The sequence below is a fragment of the Rhipicephalus microplus genome, chromosome 4, assembly GCF_043290135.1.
Source record: "Rhipicephalus microplus isolate Deutch F79 chromosome 4, USDA_Rmic, whole genome shotgun sequence".
Classification (NCBI taxonomy): domain Eukaryota; kingdom Metazoa; phylum Arthropoda; class Arachnida; order Ixodida; family Ixodidae; genus Rhipicephalus; species Rhipicephalus microplus.
Genome location: NC_134703.1, coordinates 11,945,231 through 11,965,305, shown reverse-complemented (window position 1 = coordinate 11,965,305; position 20,075 = coordinate 11,945,231). Strand labels below are relative to the sequence as shown.

The following is a 20,075-nucleotide window of genomic DNA, read 5'->3' as shown; positions in this document are numbered from 1 at the left end:
TTTTCGCTAAATAACTTATTATCGCTCTACTTATGTGGACCATTCTCGGTTTTGGTTTCGCAGTGCCGAATAGGGCAGGGACGTCGATGCATAGGTGGCTTGGTCACGTGAGCACACAAGGCTGTGATGCACATCGTGTTGAGTTTCATCTGCTCTCATACACACGTGCCACACCAAGCGCCAGCAAAACAAACGCACTGACAGTTGCCATGGCTAGCTGAAGTAGCATCGAGGCAGTGGCAAGGCAAAAGGCAGCAGGAAGGAAACAAAGCATTTATATTTACAACGTATGTACAGAACATGGATGAGGAAGCCGCCCGACGCTTGATGTGCTGGCCTTTTATAGGCGTCGAGATGCTGATGAAGGATGAACAGCCTCGCTGTCAGACGCGTGCAGCGTCTCTGAATGACGAGTCAAGTGTCTTTTTGAAAGCACTCAGAGTCCTTGACAGACGTACACAGTGTCTCTGCAAGGCACGGCAGCGCACTCGTAACAGCAGGCATGCTAGTTCTCTCCTTGTCCACAAAATGTGTTTCGGAGATGGTGGAGGTCACCCACGTCACAACAAAATTGATTCGACGTCACGACAACTGCCGTTGCTTCTCCTATTCTGAAATGTTAGTGTTGCTGTGCAAGCGATTTGCCTAGATCGCATTAGTGAGCATTCAGCTACCCTTTTAGAAATCAATTAAGATATATTCTACGCGTTTGTTGTGTCTAACTCTTCGTGTGGAGAATCCTTAGATACACAGGAAAACCACAACAGGCTTGGAATAGCCTCGAAATTTGGCGTCACAACCCCTTTAAGGATACTAGTACATTCTGCAGGACCGATGGCGTGAACAGAGACGATTGGTTGGCCATACTCAAACGAGTCCATGTGCCGCACAGACGGGATCCCACACTTCAGTTGGCTAATGTGCTCTTTTACTTGAGAGGCATGGCCAAAATGTGGTATGAAAACAACCAAGAAGAACTCACAAGCTGGGACCAATGCAAAGAAAAGATGCGAGAGATGTTTGGCAGAACCGCCAGTTGTAAGATCGCCGCCAAAAAGGAATTGACTTGCCGTGCCTAATCCCCCCCCCTACCCCCAGGAATCATACCTTGCATGCATTCAAGACGTGCTGGCCCTTTGCCAAAAGGTCAAAAGCGACATGACAGAAGGTGACAAGGTCGGGCATGTCCTGAAAGGGATCGCCAACGGTGCGTTCAATCTCCTGATGTGCGAGGGCTGTTCCACCGTGGACGCGATCAACAAAGAGTGTCATCAGTTCAAGCAAGTGAAAAGTTGCCGCATTCCGCAAACATTCGCCCGGCTTCCAAACACTGCTGCAACATCGACCTGCGATTACCAGTTCGCACCACAATGTCCATCGCCACCGGGAGACCTGACACGCATTGTTCATCGCGAACTGGAAGCACTGACGCCCTCAGCGTTCTATTCGTGCAGTGTCGATGCCACTCCTGTTACTGTTCCTCTTGTTTAAGCCATCATGCGCCAAGAGCTTGAAAACATCGGAGTGCATTCTGTGTGCCATGTTACCACGACCAGAGTCAGCGAATGCCCTTTCGCGATGCCCTCCTCCAACCGACGGTTTTCTCTACGTACTTGCAACCCGAGTGGAGAACTGCAGGTGAACGCCCTATATATTTCAACTGCCACCGCATTGGACATTTAGCTGGTTACTGCCGCAACACATGGTCCTCGGCACCTCGTGCAACAACCAATATGACCAGTTTTGATGGTACCGCCCGCACATTTTCACCAAACCCATGAGTCCAACGCTGTTCACCATTCTCGGAACACTTGGTACAGCCGCTCGCGTTCACCACGTGGGCACCAGTCTCGTTCGCCACAAACACGTTGCCCATCATCCCATTCACCGAAGCCACGGCGCTTTTCGTCCCCCGTAACTTTCGATCGCACCGACTCGGAAAACTGCGAAATGCAGCCCCCAGAAGTGGTGCTGCATTGACGACTTCCGCAGCAAGTCCTTTCTCCGTTCCAATCAGACGAAGTGTAATAGACATTGAAAAAGACGGCGTACCCATACAAGCCGGTGTTGACACCGGAGCAAGCATTTCGGTCATAAGTTCAAGCCTACGCACACATTTAAAGAAAGTTCTGAGACCAGTAGCTGCACAAACTCTCCGTGTGACCGATGGTTCTCGGTCTGTGCTCTGCCCGCTTAAGTATAAATGACCACACTACTTCTGCCATTTTAGCCGTGATTGACCACTGCCTTTATGACGTTATCCTAGGCCTGGACTTCTTGTCGAATCATTCTGCTCTTATCGATTGTGCTACCAGCGTCCTTCAGCTAGAGCTGCCTCAGATAGTTGTTGAAACCCACACTGCCCCGCCGTACATGTGCTCTCTTTAGGATGTGTGACTGTCACCTCAGAGAGCCACCTACGCCGTTTTGACCACACAGTCACAGGTTCCTGATGGTCAATATGTCCTCGAGTGTTGAAGATTGGGCGAGTTGGTTCGTCGTACTTGAACTGGTATAGCGCATTACGGGGAAGAAGAAACGACCGAGCAGACCGACACAAGAGGACAGAGCGCTAACTTCCAACTGAGCTTTATTGTCAAACTGCATCAAATATGTAGACCGGCGCAAGGATACGAAACCACCCTAACGCAACGACAAGATAACACACAACATCACACCGTCACATATCACAGATTCATAGGCGGTTATCCTGATTAAGGAAGGCCACTTCATGTTCAGATAAAACCAAAGAAGGGGCGCTAATACACGTGCTGCCAGCTTTTGCTATACAATGCCCTTCTATAATTTCTCGAGTTAATTGTGACGGGTGCTTTTTTATCCCTTCACATTGATCAAACATGGGGGTACATCCACAATCGCGGCAGTGAATTCCAATGTGGCCCTGGATTGCTTTGTGAGCATTATAATGGCGCTCTTTCCGCAAATGCATCTTTCATTGGTGACCTTGTCGCGCTCGCCGTGTGTCGTGCGCGTTCTTTTGCGTACTGCATTCGAGTCAAGATCCTTCCACTCGATGTTGAAGCGCTCCTAGCAGGTTTCACACCGTCTGCCGGTCCCGGAACGAGAATCTGTAAGATTCTTCGTGCCGAGTGGTTGCGCCAGGCTCGCTTCTACAGGGATGCTTTATGCCTCAAACTCCAGACAGCTGAAGGCATCATCAAGGCGAAAATGAAGTGGCGAGAAGCGTCTGCTTCAATTGACCGAAAAGCGGAGTACCTGTGGTAGCATATGCTTTTCCACCTTCGTGCCATGACCCCCATGAAGGTGACTGCAACGAGCAACCCTGTACACACTCTGGGCGGTGTTGTGCTCCCTGAAGCGGTTCGACGCGTATTGTGCTGCTGACCGAAGTTCGCCACAGAACCAGCCAATTCGCCGTACGATCTGCTCACCTACGTCAGGCAAGTGGCTCGACAGATTCCTGAGGGTGAAAGGGACAGGTGTGTTGCCGATGGCGTTGATGTGGTTTCGCGTTTCATGCCTTCGACCAAAAAACTGCCATTTAAGAAAGTCGTGGGACACTTAAAAGACAATTCACCAGCTCTGTTACCTTCTGACAAAGAGGGAGGTTTTGTCGTTTTACCGAACTCTTTATTTATTGAGAAAGCGACCACAGCTGTTCACTCCGTCTTTAGAGCTGAGGATGACACTTCCCTCAGCAAAGTTAAATCCCAGGCAAAAAAGCTGTGTGCCACCTTAGGTTTCGAAAAACTTGCCAAAGCAGTTGATAAGTGCAAAAAGCTTAGCCTTGATGTGTTCTTTACGGCCAAAACACACAAGGTCGATCGCCCTCTGCGGGTAATTGTGACAGAGAGAGGAACATGGCAAAAAAAAAATTCCGCTATATCCATGAAGTGAATGATGATGAGTGGGCGAAGCTCCGGAGGTAAACCTGGTAAACCATGAATCCTCTGTACATTTTGCCCACTCGATTTTATTACATCGCTCCCCCTAGCGTACGTCGCCGCACTAAATCGAACGATTGCCTTCAACCAATGACACGCGCCATATGTGACATCATTCCTATTTTATAAGATCTCGCGTCTTTCATCAACTACAAGTACCGCTTTCTAGTTTATAACATCTTGCATCTTTTCATCATCAGCTACAAGTACCACCATCTAGTAAACACTACAAGAACTAAACGAGAGGTGGCTACATACAGGAGACGGTACCGCCATCTAGTGAACACTGCAAGAACTAAACTAGAGGTGGCTACATACAGGGGACGGTACCGCCATCTAGTGAACACTGCAAGAACTAAACTAGAGGTGGCTACATACAGGCTACAGGGGACGCACAGCCCATGCCCTAAGGAGCTTCGCCCCTAAAAACTGTGGCATTATTTCTGCAAGAAAAACTCAATTTGCTCACCATCGATGACCCCTTTTTAATTAGGAATTCGGACATTTTGGTCAACTTTCTGGAACATGACGACAGGGGCTTAAAAGCACTTTCGGTCGATATAAAAGATTTGTATTACTCTTTGCCGCATGAGAAGTTGTTACAGTGTGTTGACAATGCCATTGACTCATTTGGTGCTGTAGCCTTCCAGAATCTCACGGGTGTCCATAACAGTAACCTCTTAGAGCTTCTGTCCTTTTACATTAAGTCGACTTTTGTATCTTTTAATGATCGTAAATACATACAGAATAGTGGTGTCTGCATCGGGTCATGCCTCGCCCCAATCCTTAGTGACATATACCTTGCATATCATGACCGGTTGCTGATGAGCATGCTGGATCAAAATATTGTCACCAAAATATGTCGTTACGTAGACGACTTTTTAATTTTCATCGACTGCAGCGACGCTGCCTGCCAGCACCTTACCGACGGTATTGTAAGGACGTTTAAAGAATGTTTTAAACCGCTTTTATTGACTCATGAGATGCCAGTTGACAACAGCTTACGCTCTTTAGATTTGAATTTAATTCTTTCACCTGACCATGTGTGCTGGCTATTTGAACCTAGAACTGGAAAACCTCCTTTACCCTATGACTCTTCCCATTCCAAGTTAGTTAAGCGCAGCATCACAAATCTTTCTCTCATCAATCCTCTTAGGAAATCGTGTCATCATGTCATGCAGCGCAGCTTTGCTGCTCAAGCTGAAAGGCTTTTGAGTGCTGGGTACCCAGCTATCCTACTGGCATCTATAGCTGAAAAGCTATTAAAACAGATAAAGAAAGACTGCAACTCCGAGACTCAGCCGGAATCTAACGACTCAAAAAGACCCGTAGTTTTACCCTACGTGCATGACATTTCCCACCGGCTAAAAAAGATAGGGGAGAAATGCAGCGTCAAAGTGGTGTTTTCAGCACCGGATAAGTTACAGCGGCTTTGCAAAGCAGTCAACCCTCTCAAATCACGTACCACTGGTTGCGCAACTAAGCACAAAACTCGGTTTGTGCCGTGTGTAGTGGGGGTGTTTACGCGATTCCATTCTCATGTGGTATGTGGTATTTCGGCCAAACGGGGCGATGCCTTAATGAAAGGCTAAAAGAGCACCATTATAATGCTCACAAAGCAATCCAAGGCCACATTGGAATTCACTGCCGCGATTGTGGATGTACCCCCATGTTTGATCAATGTGAAGTGATAAAAAAGCACCCGTCACAATTGACTCGAGAAATTATAGAAGCGCATTGTATAGCAAGAGCTGGCAGCACGTGTATTAGCGCCCCTTCTTCGGTTTTATCTGAACATGAAGTGGCCTTCCTTAATCAGGATAACCACCTATCAATCTGTGATATGTGACGGTGTGATGTTGTGTGTTATCTTGTCGTTGCGTTAGGGTGGTTTCGTATGCTTGCGCCGGTCTACATATTTGATGCAGTTTGACAATAAAGCTCAGTTGGAAGTTAGCGCTCTGTCCTCTTTTGTCGGTCTGCTCGGCCGTTTCTTCTTCCCCGTAATGCGCTATACCAGTTCAAGTACAACATGTCCTCCTTCTTCTCGCCGACGTTCTTTTGAGCCGTAACATCGCCATTCCCCATACGCTTGTGACTGTCACTGACAACTGTACCTCGCTCCCTTTTCTCAATTTCAGCTTGTGCACTCAAGTGCTTCTTCGTAGCATGTTCTTGGCCAATATCTCTAATGCTCACGAATTTGAAATAGTGGCTCTCACCACCGAGATTGATTTACCTCAGTCTCCTGTAGCTAACAGCACTTGTTCTCCGCCGGACCGCTTCTCAAAGATGATTGCACACGACCTCAACCCTGCGCAATCCAACGACGTCCATCGCCTTCTCGAGGCATATACCGACATTTTTTATTTCGACGATAGATCTCTAGGGCAAATATCCGCCATTCAGCACCGTATAAACACTGGTGACGCCAGTCCTATTCGCCGACGCCCCTATTGTGTCTCCCACACTGAGCGCAGAGTTATCCAAACTGAAGTTGACAAAATGCTCAACAAAGGTGTCACAGAACTATCAAATAGTCTTTGGGCCTTCCCTGTTATCCTTGTGAAGAAAAAAGACGGTACCTGGCGCTTCTGTGTTGACTATTGCCACCTCAACATGTATACCCATTACAAAAGACGTATACGCGTTACCACGCATTGATGACGCGTTGGACTGCCTGTACGGCGCTACATACTTCTTGTCTATTGATCTTCGGTCCGGGTACTGGCAGATTTCTGTCCAAGTCGACCGCGAGAAGACAACCTTCATTACACCGGACGGTTTACACCAGTTTAAGGTCGTGTCTTTTGGACTATGTAACGACCCTGCAAGATTTGAACGAATGAAGGACTCTTTCCTGCGCAGCTATAAGTGGTCTACTTGTCTCTGTTACCTAGATAATGTGATAGTCTTTTCATTTACTTTCGAAAGCCACCTGACTTGCCTCACTGCAATTCTTGCAGTCTTCAGAACAGCGGGGCTACAACTTAATTCCAAGAAATGTCAATTTGGCCGCCGTCAGATTGCCCTTCTGGGCCATCTTGTAAACGCCGATGGCATCCAACCAGATCCCGAAAAGATCCGCGCCATTTGCAGCTTTCCGGTGCCCCATTTTACATCCATCATCTGGAGCTTCACCGGCTTATCTTCGTACTTTCGTCGTTTTGTGAAAAACTTCGCCGACATCGCCGGGCCACTCACAGATTTGCTGAAGGATACCCCATTCTCATGGGTTCCTGAGCAGGCTCAAGCGTTCACGGTTCTCATTGGCTACTCAACTACGCCCCCCCTATTCGCCCACTTTAATCCTTCTGCTGCCACAGAAGTTCACACGGACGCCAGTGGCCACGGTATTGGCGCAGTTCTCGCTCAGCGGCACCACGACAGACAGTGCGTGATAGCTTACGCCAGTCGGTTGCTTTCCCCCCCCCCCAAGAGGAATTATTCCATCACCCCGAGTGAGTGTTTAGCTTTAGTTTGGGCCATCGCCAAGTTCCGGCCATATTTATGTGATCGCATACTCTCCGTCCTAACCGACTATCACGCCCTCTGCTGGCTGGCTTCTCTGAAGGACCCCACTGGACGTCTGGGTCGCCGGGCTCTGAGACTCCACGAATTTTCATTTGGCGTCAGCTACAAGTCTGGCCATTTGCAGAAGGATGCAGACTCTTTTTCGTCATCTGGTGGATCCTCCTGATCCCGTTGCACCTGACCTGGAGAGCAGCGTAATGGCGTTTACTGACATCAGTGATATGCGCATCGAACTACACGATGAGTCAGTGCACACTATCATCGACGTTATCCAGTCTGACAGCCGTGACGCTGAATCCCGTACGTTCGTGCTGCATTACGGCGTCTTCTACCGCCACAATGTCAGCACTGGAGGCCTTGAGCTTCTGCTTGTCATTCCTTGTCATCTACAACCTGCCATACTTGAAGACACACCAACGGCGGGACACCTTGGTGTATCCCGCACATACGACCGTGTGCAACGTCGGTTCTTCTGGCCAGGACTGTACTGCAGCGTGCGTCGATATGTCGCCCTTTGCAACCTCTGCCAGCTCTGTAAAAGACTTTTTTTGCTGCCAGCTGGATATCTTCACCCAATTGAAGTACCCTCTGAACCATTTCCTCGCTTGGGACTCAACTTTCTTGGTACTTTTCCAACGACAACACTGGGAAATAAATGGATCGCCATTGCCACAGAATATGCGACCCATTACGCGATAACAAAGGCCATGCCAACCAGTTGCACCACTGACATCGCGGATTTTCTTCTTCAGTACGTCATCTTACATCATGGTGCCCCCCGACAGCTGCTTACGGACCGCAGCCGCACTTTCTTGTCCAAAGTTGTCGACGACCTCCTTCGATCGTGTGCCACAGCCCACAAGCTATCTACTGCCTACCACCCACAAATTAATGGCCTAACTGAACATCGCAACCGCACGCTCACAGAGATGCTTTCGATGTACGTCTCCCAAGATCATCGAGACTGGGACACCACGTTGGCCTATGTGACTTTCGGATATAATTCCTCTCGACATGACACCACGGGATTTTCACCTTTTCATCTTTTGTATAGTAATGACTCCATTTTGCCAACTGAAATTACCTTGCCTCTCATGCCATCTGATTTCGTGTACTCTCACGAAGCTACTGATCGGGCTCACATGGCTCACTCGCCAAATCACAGGATATGCAAAAAGCCCACTATGACCACCAGCATCGTAATATAACGTCCGCCCCACGTGACCATGTGCTCCTCTGGTCATTGTGTTGCCGTGTAGATCTCTCCAGAAAACTCTTGTCTCGATATGCAGGACCCTACTTGGCCTTACGTCAAGTTAGCGATGTGAACTATGAGATAGCGCCAGTGCACTCCAATACGTCACCAAGTTCGTCACTTGTTGACATTGTCTATGTTTTGCGCATGAAACCCTACTTCTCTCGCACTTCTCCGGACTCTCGTCAAGACGGCGTTCCAACGCCCGGGGGTCCTGTTACAGAGATGAAGTAAAGGAAGACAAAGATCAGAAGCAGCTGACATGCACGCGAGTGTGCCAACCTGCCAGTGTGACTCTTGCCTGTGGCTTTCCTCTGTAAATGCATCTTGTACAGTAGTCACCCATGCCGTAACAATATCGTCTGCATAAAATAGACCTGGCAGCTTCTGCTCAACCATCGTGTCAGCCTGTTTATGTGACAGATAAAACCCAACGATGCTACCTTCCAGCGCTTTTTCCACCCTCACCATGTACAGCATGAGTAACAGCGGGGACAAAAGACATCCCCGTCTCAGCCCCTTGCTAATTTCAACGATGTCACTGCTACTTATTCCACCCCCTTCTATGCAAACAGTATTTTCTCGGTATACTTCTCTCAAAACTGTATACAGTCGTCACCTATGCCCACTTCCTTCAATATGTCTCACAAAATTTTCTGATTAACAATGTCATATGCCCCAGTGATGTCCAGATAAACTACGTATAAGGGCCTCTTTTTTATTTTAGATTTTTCTATACACTGAATAAGAACAAACAGGTTATCGTCTAACCTGATTGATTGATATGTGGGGTTTAACGTCCCAAAACCACCATTTGATTATGAGAGACGCCGTAGTGGAGTTCTCCGGAAATTTTGACCACCTGGGGTTCTTTAACGTGCACCCAAATCTGAGCACACGGGCCTACAAGGTTATCATCTAACCTTAACCTGTCGATTTCGACATTCCGAAGTTGTCCTAAAATATTATTTTGCTCTGCCCACATTTCTATTTTTGATTTTACTGCTAGCATCATCCACCTATATAGCACAGATGTAATGGCTAGCAGTCTACAGAAGTGAATGTTTGCCTTTTCTCGCTTACCTTTATAGATTAGGTTCATTCTGCTTTTGCGCCAAGTGTCTGGTATTTCCTTCCGTAAGCACTTTTCTACAGATTTCAGCAGTGCTTTTTTAGTTCTGTGTCTTAGTTCATTAATGAGGTGGACCCCATCTAATCCCGGTGTAGTGCACTTAGGAATTTTTCCTTCGGCTTTCTTCCAACTAAAATTCTCAAGTACTACCTGTTCCTTGTTTCCATTCTATTTCTATACCTTTACTCATTGTGGCAGTCTCCTGGCAACCTTTTTAAACAGACCTGTCACCTATAAAATCAGCCCCTTCTATCTGTCATCATCTGCTCTGCAGTCCAGTGATATTGTCCACGTCTCGCGAATCAAGCCCTACAAGAGAGCGTCAGATAACAACCTTTAGAGCTTTGGGACGGTTCCCCCACCGCAGGGCGTCATGCTACGTACCAGTGGCATGGAGATGAGGAGGACTGGCACGAACTGATCTGTATCGCTGGCGCTGCTCGCTTAAGCGGCTGAAAATGTATCTGTGTCTGCTCTTCCAAGTCGGTCTCCTTCTCGTAACAATATCCTGTGCAATCTGAGGCAACTATAGTGCTGAACTGAACCAAAAAATCACACCGTCACAGCAGTACATACATGTTTCGTAATTTGTTCACACACAGCAGAAAAGACAAGCTCTGCAAGATGCTTACGAGAGAGAGGGAACTGTAGTCCTCTGAAATGTGTAGTCACGGTGACCATGTCTGTCTGCACTGACAGAGTCATTGCATGATCCCTGGAGATGGTTAACGTCTGGTACGAAGAAGTAAAAAATTGAATTATTGAGTTATTATTGCAGCACAAAACACTCAACCAATTTTAAGAGCTTCTTGTTTAAGGCTAGCCATAACTGTGGTTATAAACATTCAAGGCAGTAAAATACAAACATGTCTAGTTAACACGATGGCAAGCATATATAAAACAAGCATTTCTGCACATAAACTATCCTACAGTAGATCACTAGCTTTAAAGATTGAAAGGAAAATTCAAGCATAATGGTGGAAAGTATTTAGAGAACTTTTGCAAGTCTATGAGAATTAGCTTTAAAATGCACAACAACTTGGTTCTCAGCATTGAGCTGACTTCTTAGCAGCAACCACGTTTCAGTGCCAGAATAAATAAGTAAAGCAAACATGCAAAAAACATACACTTGTGGTACACAGAGTGAAACACAGCCAACAAAAATATTAGTTTGGTATGCATGGGAGTACACACTTGCAATTTTTTTACAATACCAAGCGAGCATAGAGAGCAGGGTATGGTAGCTTTTAATATTCTGGTAAAGTAACAACATCTGCCAATGATGTGTGAGCCCACAGAACATCCTTAACGGTAAGCACAGTCTGATACGCTGTTTCCTTCAACATATATTTCATTAAGTAATCGTTAAGAAAACAGTGTTATACGACACAGCAGATCAAAAAAAGAATTGGGAGCTTTGCTTTGAAGCGTTGAAGGCCATAGCAATATGCTGTCCCTGTAGTGCATACTTTTTTATTATGTGATGTTACTCGAAAAGTTTAAATTGTGAATTACTGTAATGTAATCTTGTGGCAGTGAAGTTTTTACAGATGGCTAGTCTGTGTAATGGGTAGCATACTTTCAACAATGAGCAATTATATGCATGAAATGTCTTCGAACTTCCTATGCACCCGCTATCACTGTTGTAATCACTGGCCAGCCATTCACTCATCGTTGTTTACATGCATCACGTGTCGATGACAGATTTGCTGCTAATACGCTCGGAGTTGCTGCCTCTCTATGACGTCACACTGCGATAAAACATCATAGAAAAGCTTTTTCCTCGATACCAAGAATGCTTTTTTTTTAGGCAACGCATTTAAAAACATATTCAGTGCATTCCCAGGTACCCAATTTTCTTTTAGGGGCCAAGCTCCTTATGGTAAAGGCTTGTCCCCCCCGCACCACCCCTTTGTTGTAGCCAGCCGATGACGATTAAGAACAAGCGCGTTTCAGATCACACAATCTCTTTCCGTCATCACGGCACAGCACATGCAAGGTACCTACTGTATGCCATGATGATGATCACAAACAATGACAAGCTTGTGCAGTACATGACGTCTCGATATGCTCTACGATGCATTTTGTAAAACTAAACAATGTGAGTGGATGAGGCAGGCCGAAAGGGAGGAAAAGCTTTTAATCGTGGAAAGAATACTCGTGTTCAATGCTCTTTGCCGGAAACTGCAGGGCGACACCCAGGGTTGCTTGAGCTCTTTCTTGAACCCACTATCTCTGGAGCTTGAGCTCACGTCCCACCCCACCTAGAAATCCAAGTCCACTTGGAAAAAAAAATTATCTAGCATCCCACCTCCCTTCAGAAGTCCAAGTCTATTCAGAAAAGAAAAAAACTAATTTTGTGTCGATAGGTCGTAGTCCTGCAGATTTCGAGGTTGCGTACGATGATGCTGGGGTCGTCGACTTGGAGGTTGGGCTGAGGCTTCATGTGCGCATGAACATAAGGTATGCGCGTCCACAAGATCAGCGGGATCATGAGCTGGGACATGTTCTTTTGAAGGGGACTCATCCGAGTTTAGGGGAGGTGTCATGACAAGACAGAATGGAGGTTTCCTCTCGTTTGGGAACTGGTCTTCCTTGATTGATTGATTTGTGGGGTTTAACGTCCCAAAACCACCATTTGATTATGAGAGACGCCGTAGTGGAGGGCTCCGGAAATTTGGACCACCTGGGGTTCTTTAACGTGCACCCAAATCTGAGTACACGGGCCTACAACATTTCCGCCTCCATCGGAAATGCAGCCGCCGCAACTGGTCTTCCTTGCTGCTCTGTCCTGATGACTTGGCTGTCATATTGCTCGAAATCGTCACTTTCTTGTCAGGAGTTTCGGTGTGTGTGCTTTCTTTCTAAGAACTATACTTGGGACTGTGCATCTTCCAGTCTTTTTTGTGCTTGTGCTTCTTGCACTGTTTCTTATGGCTGGAAGAGCCCAATGTTGTGCCACACTTTTCAGACTTCAATGTAGTCTCACCACCGTTTGAAAAGTGAGCCTTGGAAGTGGACTGCAAGGCATTGGGTGACGGTGTAGACCACTTCTTCTTCATGCAGTCTTTATGTACCTTAGGGGGCACATTGCCAGGGGTCGGCTTTGACACTTGTGCACAAAATGCAAAGAATCAAGTTGAGGGAGGAACTTGCTGTGGCACGTATGCAGTTGATTGTTTTATGGACAGGAACTGCGATAGGACTGCAAGTGACGGGTGCACAGGGGCACGCGTTGACTGTGGCACTGTCGGTGTCGCGTGACAGTCTGGCTGCACTGCGGAATATTTGCTAGGCTGCACAACAGTGATGCCATTGAGCTGCTCTTCGCAGACCTTTAAGGACTGCAATGTCTTTGGAATGATGACGGACACATGGCAGGTCACCTCTGCATTCTGGGATACTGTTGGAAGATCAGTTAATGGCAGTGCCTGTACGAATGCTTTGTTTTCTTGTGCATTTTTCATGTCGTACATAAAGCGGTCAGTAGCTACAGTGTCCTTTTTGTCGTCAGTCTCAGATGGCGAATAGTCAGTGGCAAGGTTTGTGCTGTATGCTTCACTAGAATGCAGTCCAAGCAAATTTTTGTAGCTGTGCTGTGAGGGCTCGCTAGTGCCTAAAGGTTTGCAAAGGCGTAGTATTCCTGGGATCGCAGCTTTCTGGAGCGGTGATGAACATGGCACCTCTGAAGGCTGGAAGATCTTGTCTGAAATGGGCTTGTGGGACATGATGTTCGGAGGTAAACTAGGGCAGGTTTGTTGAGCTGGCTCCACAGGTGTTTGTTTTCGTCAGGCTCATACTTGACTTGGAGAGGCTCTGCTCTTGACCGCAAGGGGTCAAAACGTGACAATGCAGACATCAAAATTACTGCGTTTGACATCCTTGGCAATAGTTCTTTGCACTGCACGACAACGTTGGTCGATGGCTGGCAGATGACTGGTAACATAGGAGGTATGAAGTGGAGTTTGGCTTGAGTTGCGTAAAACCAATTTTCTCCTAGAATAAGGGAAAGGGTGTTCTGTTCAAATATGGCTGCTTCGACAATTGCAGATAGTGGTCTAATGGTATTTTTAAAAAGGATGATCCTTCAGGCGCAACGGAGTTTCCGCTGACGACGAGCAAAGGAGGTTTGGTCCACGGCTAAATTTTAAGGTTTGATGCTAGACTTGCTGCAACAATTGTAATATTTGAGCCACTGTCAGGAAAGGCACTGATTTCTCCAACTCCATTGACTACAACAGTAACCATGGCACATCAGAATTTCAATCCGTACAGGGTGTCGTCGACGCTGCCCACAAATGCAGTTGGTGCTTTGGGGACTGTCTGCTTGTCGTTAGAAGGGTGCTTTGGTGCAGTACATTTACTCGCAAGGTGACCCTTCTGTTGGCAGTTGTAACAAACAGCGTCTCTCAAGTCTTGTCTTCTACTGTATGCTGAAAAACCATACTTGGCTGAAATTGCTTCATACTTTGACTCTTGGTCATTAGATGATAGGCTGGCAATGCAAGGAGGCTGCGTCATACATGTGGTATACTGGAACGTAGATGGTGGAGCATGCTGTGAGGTGTCCACAGTTCTGTCAGTTCCAAGAGTAGCACTCTGATACTAAGGCAGTCTCAACTTTTCTACGAATTGCTCTGTCGACTGCGGAGATCAGATCAGGCGTACATGGTCGAGTGTTCCATCTACTTCTGTTACGATGTTGAGAAATTTGTCCACAGTATGAGGTCGTTAAACAGCGTCGAATGTGGCTACCTGGTCGTCTCGAATGCCTTGAACGAGGTATTTGATACGTTCCTTGTAAGTAATGGGAACTGGGCCGCAAGACACGATTTTGAGTTCTGCATAAGCATACTGTTGCAGGCTCTCCCACTTTCTATGTGAGGGCTGTGACCTTCTGTTGCCAGTGTATGATTGAAAGTAGCTCGCCGAATCGTTCTTGGAGTCCTGCTTTCAAGATGGTCCAGGTGGTAAGCCGACGCCCTGTTGAGGCATGCCAGCCTGCTACGACTCCACGAAGCTTCCCTTGCGCGGTGGCGAGAAGGATCACATCTTCCCATCGTGCAAGCTGTTGAACGTGCTCGAGCTCTTCTATCCAGTGCTTGAAACTCGGGGTACCACTTCCGTTGAAGGTAGGCAGCGAAGCTGATAGATCCAGCAGCGTTGTTACATGCACTTGGTTCGTATGACATGCCATCGTTGTCATCATCACGGCCATATTCTGGTGAAGAAAGGCCGCCATACGTTGCATGTTCTCCGCTGTTTCTGACGTGAAGGAGGGCATGGCTGGGAATGACACCATTAGTGCTGGCATGGACGCTAGCGGCGTTGAAATGTTGGACGCGCTTGCCTCGGGTTCCTGAGCTGGCGGTGAATCTTTCCCGATATCAAATAAAAGTCGGTCGATGAGTTCCTCTTTTTTGCCGGTGGTGGAGAGGCTGTGGCGGTGCGATTCAGTTCGAATTAAATGTACACTCACAGTGGCAAGGTGGTGGCAACACGCCAGTTGATGAGCGACATCGTCGTTGACACGCCGGGCTGGTTAGGCTTATGGCTCATTTAGTGTTCAACAAAGTTTGGTCCAAGCCACGGCGACTTACTTGGCGGCAAAGTGGCTGTAGCAGGTTTAGGACCTCGAGTGCGCCATATGTGAGCGAACGAGGCAGGCCGAAAGGGAGGAGAAGCTTTTGTGGTAGAAAGAAGACGCGCATTCTTTGCTCTTCCCCGGAAACTGTGGGGTAACACCCAGGGTTGCTTGACCTCCTTCTTGAACCCACTATCTCTGGAGCTGGAGCTCACAACTACCAGGAAAACGTGTTTAGACCTCGTCAACTTGAGGTTAGATCCGATACGACAAAGCAATAAAATGAAGGCAAAGCAAAATTCACAACTCATCACAACATACTAGTTATGACCAATAAACATGGCACTAATTTACATGCATGAGTGATCAATGTCACGGGTGACTTACAGTAACATAAAACAATGCCAGTGCTTCGCCCACTTATCATAATTCATTTCAAAGATATGCTTTATTTTTGTGTTTTATTTTGGTCACTGAGGCACTTGGCCACAAGGAAGGCTGAGATTGCTCTAGCTTTTGTCGATGATTGTTCGCAGTGGAGGACATGGTATTTTGGGAAAGTTTCTCTGTTTTGGGGCCAAAGTAGTGAAGTTGCATCGGTGCATACCATTTTCGAGGCACGATCAGTGAGAGAGGGGGTCGAGGATCCCATGGAAAATTTTGGATTTTTCGGTAACGGCACCTACCACCCACCACGGAGTCCAACAAGGGGACATGGTAGAGCATATGTACATGTCTGCGCAACGCCAGCAGTACGCAGTTACTATAACCCAATATGGTTTACCCTAGTTTGGATAGCCACACAAGGTTAACCCTTGCCGCCAGGAAAAACAGAAGTAAATTGAAGAGAGAAGAGAACCGAAAAGATTGAAAGTGAGAGGGAAAGACAAAGATGAAGAGAGGGAGAGACAGGTAAAGGCGACTGCCGGTTTCCCCTGGGTGGGTCAGCCCAGGGGTGCCGTCTACGTGAAGCCGGGGCCAAAGGGGTGTGTTGCCGCCGCTAGGGGGCCTTAAAGGTCCAATCACCCAGCATTGGCTCAACCCCCAGGATCCCCTTTTCCCCGGACACGGCAAAGCCACGCACGGCTAAACGTGGGAGGGAGTCGAAACTCCCCCGTTAGCTCGGGTCCGTAGTGTCGCTACACATCAAACGCCTGCTTACACAGGCGCCCCTGCAGGGGGTTGTTACTTCGCGAGGCTTCGAGCGGCCGAACGTAACCAAAGAAAGTTTTTCAGTTCCAATAACCGGCATCTGAAGTCTTTTGAGACATCCACTGGCATGAATGTGCGCTGGCTGCCGCTGTCAAGAAGAATGCGCAAGAGACGCTTTCGGGACCCACACTCGACTCAGACTCGTTCTGTTCGAAGAAGAACGGCGTTGATTCCGCTAAGAACGCTTGGGGCTAATGTTACTGAAGGCGTGTTAGTGCCTCGCCCGGCGATGCGCGGGTCGTCCTGGTGCACTGTCGTCGTGTTTGTACGGGTTGGGGCTGCAGGTGTGAACAATTCACAGAGGATAGTGAGGTGTCGTCGGTTGCACTTACTACAAGTGATGCTGCGTGCACGTCGGCAAAAACGCGCCATGTGGTTTTGCAAGCCGCAATGGTCGTGTATTCAAGACCTGAGCCTTACACCAAGAACGTTCCTTTATTCTGACAGCTCGCGCCTCACCATTCTTCTTTCTCCTCGTTTCTCCTGCTTGTTGTCGCGCGACCGCAATCATCTGCAACAGCAAGCATGCCGTCTAGCAACCCATCAATGATCTGCCTTTTGGCGAGACTGACGGGCTTGGGGTTACACTTTAAAGGAAGCGCGTACCAGTTTCGATCACGTGGCTCACTAAATCGGTGCAGCCTGGTTGATCGGCGAAGAGCTCGTCGTACTGACGTGTCACACACACACAAATTCGACAGACGAGCCTTCTGTGCATCATCCAACCGAGTCGTGCAAGCGACCAAAGATTGCAGTGCTTCTTCGTCTCGTGTCGGTCGATCCACACAGGGGTTTCGAGCCGACGAACCCGGAACGCCAGGGTACGACCCCGATATTGGCGCCCGACACGGTTCGTGACGCGCCTCTCGTTCCCGAAGGGAACTGTGAGAGGGCAAATGCATTGAGCAGGGGCTTGGCCCCGAACTCTGCGCAAGGCACGTTTCGGACGCATTTGCGGCAAAGGCAACGGTAAGCGCCGGCGGGCGAACGGCTTGAGTTAGCAAAATGGGCCATCACGATAGCTGCCATTCGCAATGTCCACAACGATACCTGTTTTAAGGACAAAGCCGCGACCGAGAATCACTGGAACATTGAGCCCTGGAAGATGAACAAAATGGCAGCGTCTCATTCGACCTCCCCATCTGACAGTCAACCTTGCAGCGCCTGCCGAATGGGCCTCGCCTTTCGCAAGGGTGAATGTCGTTTGGCTGTCCTGCAAGTGCACTGAGTGCTGCTGCAAGTGGAACAACACCAGTTCGCCAAACAACGAAGCGCTAGCGCCCATGTCCAGCAATGCCGAAAATTCACGGCCTTCAATAGTGACCGGAATGAACAGCGCATGCGTATCAGCAAGAAAAGTGCTTGCCCTGCATGCAGAGAGAAGAAGCAAAGGGTCGGTCGCTCGTGCATTCAACGACCCGAAAACCCGTTCCCCTGCCTTACAGGAGGCCTAGATCCAGTGCACTCCCTTGCTATGTGCCCTGGTTCATGGCAGCGGTAACAGCACACTCCATCCCTGTCCATTTTCCCAGACGGTGTAGCCTCTAGTTGTCGTGATCGGCTCGCTACGTTATCGCAGCATACGTTTCTGCGAGCATCACCTCCCACATTACGTTGGGTCGGAAAGCGTCCCTGTGTGGAGGGACGCTTTACTGCAGAAAAGTTCTGTAGTAAAGGGATCAAGAGCGCGATCGCTCAACTTCCACACACAGCCAATTGCAGCCGCAAAGGCGGCGCCAAGGGTCTGTTGCCGTTGGGGAAAGGTCATGGCCCCTTTCCAAGCGCAGTGCGGCGCCCAACGTGGGGCCGGCCTCAGCGAGTCGCAGGGCACACGTTAACCATCGCCGTGGCGATAACACGATATTGTTTAAAGTCACGACACTTTATTGCCTGCGGCAACACCAAAAACGCAATACAGGCTGTTGCATAAGCGCGGCGGGAAGGCAAATGGGCTTATCCCCCCCCCCCCCCCCTCACGGCAAAAAGTACTACATAGGGATGCCGCGAGCATGTCTCCATGATAAAAGTGATTCACGGAGACACCGGGACTAATGCCCGGTTGCTCGAGCGAGGGCAAAGGCGCTCGCGTTGGCTTCGGAGAGATACGGGTTGGCGCAGCCTTGCCACGCACTAGGACAGCGCTTCGTTCCTTGGCCCAGCATTCGGAGGGGGGGGGGGGGCAACATAAGGTAAGCATTCAGCGTGGGAGCAAGGCACCGTTGGCGACCGCGGGAGCAAGGCACCGTTGGCGAAGTCCGAACGAGCCCCAAAGGGAGCCAACAAATGGAAAAGAAAAGCGTGCTTACCCCCATGTCGTCTACCGAGAGGTCTCTCTCACTCCATGACGCGTGCGCGAGACCTCCCGGGAGACTTTGCGGGCGACGCCACAGCCAACATCCGCTACCTGGTGACAGGGGTTAAACGTCATTCTTTGCTCTCCTAGCGCGGCAAACAGCGGAGGAGGGGAGTCATGTCGGGACATGAGAACGGCAGAAAAGGCGGCAAAGCCCACGCTAAGGCAGTGGGCTAGCCTCAATTCCCACAACGTGCACAAGCGACCATGCCCTATGAAGGTGTGCACGGTTTACAACACGCAGGGAAATGACCTTCAGAGCTCGCTCTCGTGCCATCTCGCTAGTGATGCAAAAACGCAATAAAATCACTTAGCTCTGAAGACCACCAGTGGAACATGGGGTATATAAATCATAGAGTTTTCTAAAATTAACTAGAGGGGACTTTGGCACTGCGATTGTTCAGGGACCATGGCAATTATGGGTAATATATGTATTTGCCTAGTCTTCGTACTTGTGGGCCTCAAATCGCACTTGTGGCTTTGTTTATTGCAGTGTTTCATTTTTGTTTCGAATAAAAAAAAACAAGCCATTTTGAACTTCATGACCAGATAAGAATTGGTGAGCCTAAAAGATTAAGGTGGTGAAATGTAACTGATAAGCCATTGCTGATAGCTGTTTCGTGACAAAACAGCTTCAAGCCATGTGGAACCAAACCGGACCTATAGTAAGAAGATTCGGCAAATCCATGTACTACCCATAATTCACATGTTCGCTAAAGCACCATGCATCGCAGCTCTCATAGATACTAGCACCAGAGTTTCCTCTACTGTATATTTAGGAAACTCTATAATATGAGTTACAAAGTATAAATAGGAAACTCTATGATGTTCACCATTAGGAAGGTGGAGAACGTATGCTCCGTGGTTAACTAGTGAGAAGCGGTAAGTTTGATGCCCAACTTTTCCGTTATTTTTTTTTTTCTTTACAAGAATGTTGATTATATTTTACAATGTCATATCGGTGACTGAAATACTCATGGTGGAATCGGGTATGAACCACTTTCGTGTTAAAAATCAAAAGGAAGCACAGGAAATAAATGGGCCTAGCAGAACAGCACAGTAGAGGACACTTGCACTTG

General features: G+C 48.2%; 1 protein-coding gene across 1 annotated transcript in view; it reads right to left on the bottom strand.

The window, feature by feature from the left end:
- Nucleotides 1–20,075, bottom strand: part of LOC142813850 (checkpoint protein HUS1-like) — a 47,228-nt gene that overhangs the window by 13,329 nt on the left and 13,824 nt on the right. Inside the window, exon 6 of the mRNA XM_075891814.1 lies at nt 10,480–10,579. Coding sequence (XP_075747929.1) covers nt 10,480–10,579 — 100 coding nt within the window. The remainder of the gene's footprint in view (nt 1–10,479; nt 10,580–20,075) is intronic.